The sequence below is a fragment of the Monoraphidium neglectum genome (assembly GCF_000611645.1).
Source record: "Monoraphidium neglectum strain SAG 48.87 unplaced genomic scaffold scaffold00159, whole genome shotgun sequence".
NCBI lineage: Eukaryota > Viridiplantae > Chlorophyta > Chlorophyceae > Sphaeropleales > Selenastraceae > Monoraphidium > Monoraphidium neglectum.
In genome coordinates this window covers 35,592-38,776 of record NW_014013469.1, presented here as the reverse complement: position 1 = coordinate 38,776, position 3,185 = coordinate 35,592, and the positions used below count along the sequence as shown (strand labels likewise).

General features: G+C 67.1%; 1 protein-coding gene across 1 annotated transcript in view; it reads right to left on the bottom strand.

Moving 5' to 3' along the window:
- Nucleotides 1–1,744: 1,744 nt before the first annotated feature.
- Nucleotides 1,745–3,185, bottom strand: part of MNEG_1566 (Signal recognition particle receptor subunit alpha) — a gene marked incomplete at both ends in the record, with an annotated part of 5,843 nt that continues 4,402 nt past the window's right edge. The window contains 5 exons of the mRNA XM_014049956.1: nt 1,745–1,870; nt 2,156–2,246; nt 2,503–2,627; nt 2,880–2,957; nt 3,116–3,157. Coding sequence (XP_013905410.1) covers nt 1,745–1,870; nt 2,156–2,246; nt 2,503–2,627; nt 2,880–2,957; nt 3,116–3,157 — 462 coding nt within the window. The remainder of the gene's footprint in view (nt 1,871–2,155; nt 2,247–2,502; nt 2,628–2,879; nt 2,958–3,115; nt 3,158–3,185) is intronic.

Sequence of the window (3,185 nt, the reverse complement as noted above, 5' to 3'; positions counted from 1 at the left end):
TCCCCGACGCGCGCGATCAGTGCGGGGCGGTTTGTGAGGTGCCTGCGGAGGACAGGGGGGAGAGTGCCATCAACGTGAGGGTTGCTGGAAAGTTTTTTGTTTGGGGGGGGGCAGGGGGACGTCTCTTGTCTTGCTCTGAAACCCGAGTTGTGGCATACGTGGTGGCTGGGCGGAGGATGCGGAGAAAGCCCAGGATATGGAGGAGGGAGGGCGTGGAGGGTGCGCTGCCGATAAACTGGAGCGGGAGGGGCGCGGTCGCCGGGAGGGAAGCGGGGCGCATGCCGCACGCACCCCTTGCAGATGGCGAAGCACGTGTCGCTCTGCGACAACGAGAGCCCCGGGCCGGGGTTGATCGCGCGCACGCCGCCGCCGGGCAGGAAGGCGTAGGTGTTGTGGACGGAGGCGTCGCCGGCCTCGGCCTCGGCGGTTTGGTTGAGCTCGGTGTGAAGCTGCTCCTTATGCCTGAGGGGGGGGGAGGTAGGGACTTGATTTGACGAGCCAAAGGCGCGGTGAGCGAGGGATGCTGCGCGGGAAGGGCGGGAGGCAACTCGGAACGGGGACGATGGAGGGCCTGCAGGCTCTGCCCGCGACCAGCCGCGGCGCCGCAGTGCTGTCGCGCGCGGCCTGCCCGTCCATGTACTGCCGCCGCGGGGCGCCCCGTCTGCGCTCACTCATCGCGGTGAAGGTGGCCTTTGTCTAAGCACACAGATTTCTGAGGGCATATGCAGATGAAGCCGCTCCTGACCATCCTGCGCGACGGGGGGGTCGCGACCCCCTCCTACGTCAGCTCCAAGGCGCGCTACGGCGTGAGGTGATACATGTACATATATTCATGAGTTTGCACCGCACCTGAAGGGCTAAGATTGCTCGAAGTGGCCTGTCCGCCAGCTGATGTGGCCAACGTTGTCGCCGACAGTACACTGCGTTGAAAGTGGCTGTATGATGGCGGTCTTCAGATTGCAAAGGTACCGGAACAAGCGGTGGACGCTGAACATGGAGGAGACAGGGAAAACGGCCTGTCGGCCAACAGATCATGTCCCGGCCTCTGACAGGGTTTTGATGTATGGTTTACCACCTGGTTGTCACCGTGTGTGGATAATTGGTGGCCCAGCACGCCGCCAGAGAGGGTACGGCAGCCGCCACGCGCCACCAAGACCGCCACACGGGCGCCCCCCCTCCCCGCACCCCGCACATCGCAGCATGAGGCGGGATTTTGATTTCCCAAGTGACCGCCGCTGAGCGTCAGGCAAGGCTGACTTGCGCCTGTATTTTGACCGTGGCTGATAGCAGAACCCTACTGTGCGAGCAGTCCAAGCGACTCAGTCGAGCAGGCGAGGCCCTTCCCAGTTGCCCAGAGGGGGTGGGTTTTACATCATTTCAAGAGCAGACGCGCCTCGCGCATCCACCCTCACCAGAAGCTGGCAAATCCTTCTAGCGAAGTAACACGCTCAGCACTAGAGACGCACAAGCCGATAAAGCCATTAGGACAAGGGACCAGCACACCGCGGGCGCCCCGCCCTCGCAGAAGCAGCGCAGAGGCCCCGCAGACGCCGCGATCCGATCAAATCAAGTAGAAACCCGGCTCAACTGCCGCACATCGCCGCCGCCACGCACGCACAGCACACCCCTTCCTCAGCAGAAGCGAGGGGGAAGCTCCGCGGCACAGCGCCGCAAGGCAGCGCCATGTCACGCGACCCACACCGTCGCCGCCGACGTTTGCCGTCGGGCGCAGCGCGGGGCCGCTTTAGCTGAGCAGCGAGCGCACGACGCTCTTCACGTTGAGCTTCTTGAGGTCCACGTAGGTCTGGCCGCAGCCCACAAACATGACGGGGGCGCCGCTGGCGTACACCATGGACAGCGCGGCGCCCACCTGGGAAGGGGGTGGGAGTGATTTTGGGGGGAGGGTGTGTGATGGAGGGGGCTCGGGAGGCGGAGGGAGGGACACGGGAGGGAGGAGAGAAACGAACCATAGAGAGCATATACGTGGGCATGTGCGTGCGCGCGTGCGTGGGTGCACAGTTTCTCAGAGCGCATCGACAGACTGGGCTCCGTTCACGCACGGCGCCCCGGGATAATCAAACATCTGAAGCGCCCGCGCGGCGCCCCGCGCAGAGCCTGCGGCGCGGGAGGAGGAAAGGGGCGTCCAGCTCCGCACCTTGTCGTCGATGGTGTCAAACTTGGTCAGCACGATGCCGTCAATCATGTGGCCGCGCGTCGCGGTGGACGGCGCCAGGTCGTGCAGCGCCCTGCGCAGGGCCGGGGGCGGGAGCGGGGGGTGCCGTCGATCATGTGGACGCGCAATGCGACGCCGGCGAGCTGCGCTTCCCCGCGCCCTCGTCAGCGGCAGGGAAAAAGGGCATCTGCCCCAGCGTCCTCGCGCGGCGCTTGATCCGGGTCCCGCAATTGAGCTGTGCGTGCCGGGCAACCGCACCCCGCCGCACCCCCCACACACACACACACGCACATGCACACGCACACCGTGCCCCCACCCCGCCCCCAAACCTGTTGAATTTAACGAGCTGGTCCACCGCGTCGTTGCCCACCAAGGCCTCCCCCACAAAGAGCACCAGGTTGGGGCTGTTCACGTGGATCAGGCTGCTCAGGGCGCGCATCAGCGGCTCGTTGTCCTGACGGGGGCGGAAGGGGACGCGAACGGGCGCACAGGGGCGCGCGGCGGATGGGTGTGTCGGGCGCGCGGCGGGAAGAGACGCGCGGCGGCCGCGCGCTGGAGGCCGGCACGCGGCCCTGCGGCGCAGCGCGGCGTCTGGATCCCCCTTGGCGCGGTCGGCCAAGCGCCGCGTTGTTGAAGGTCCGACCCCCGGCCGGCCCGCTCGACCGGCGGGTCGCGAGAAGCACGCGGAGCGGCCGCCTCGTCGCACCTGCATGCGGCCGGCGGTGTCAACAAGAACCACGTCGCGCCCGTCGCGCTCCGCGACGCGGATGGCCTCCGCAGCGACCTGGCGCAGTGGGGACGGGCATGACGTCAGCGGGCGCCGGCGGAAGGGCAGGCGCGGGTGCTGCAGGGGTGAGGGAGTCGGGGCGCGCGGCGCGCTGTTGGCTCTAGAAGGCGAGTTGCAATGGCAGGTCGGGGGAGGGCGGGGGCTCTGGGGCGCACCTTGGCTGGGTCCTTCTCATAGCCGCGCTCATACAGGGGTACCTGCGGTTTTTTTTGGGGGGGGGGGGGG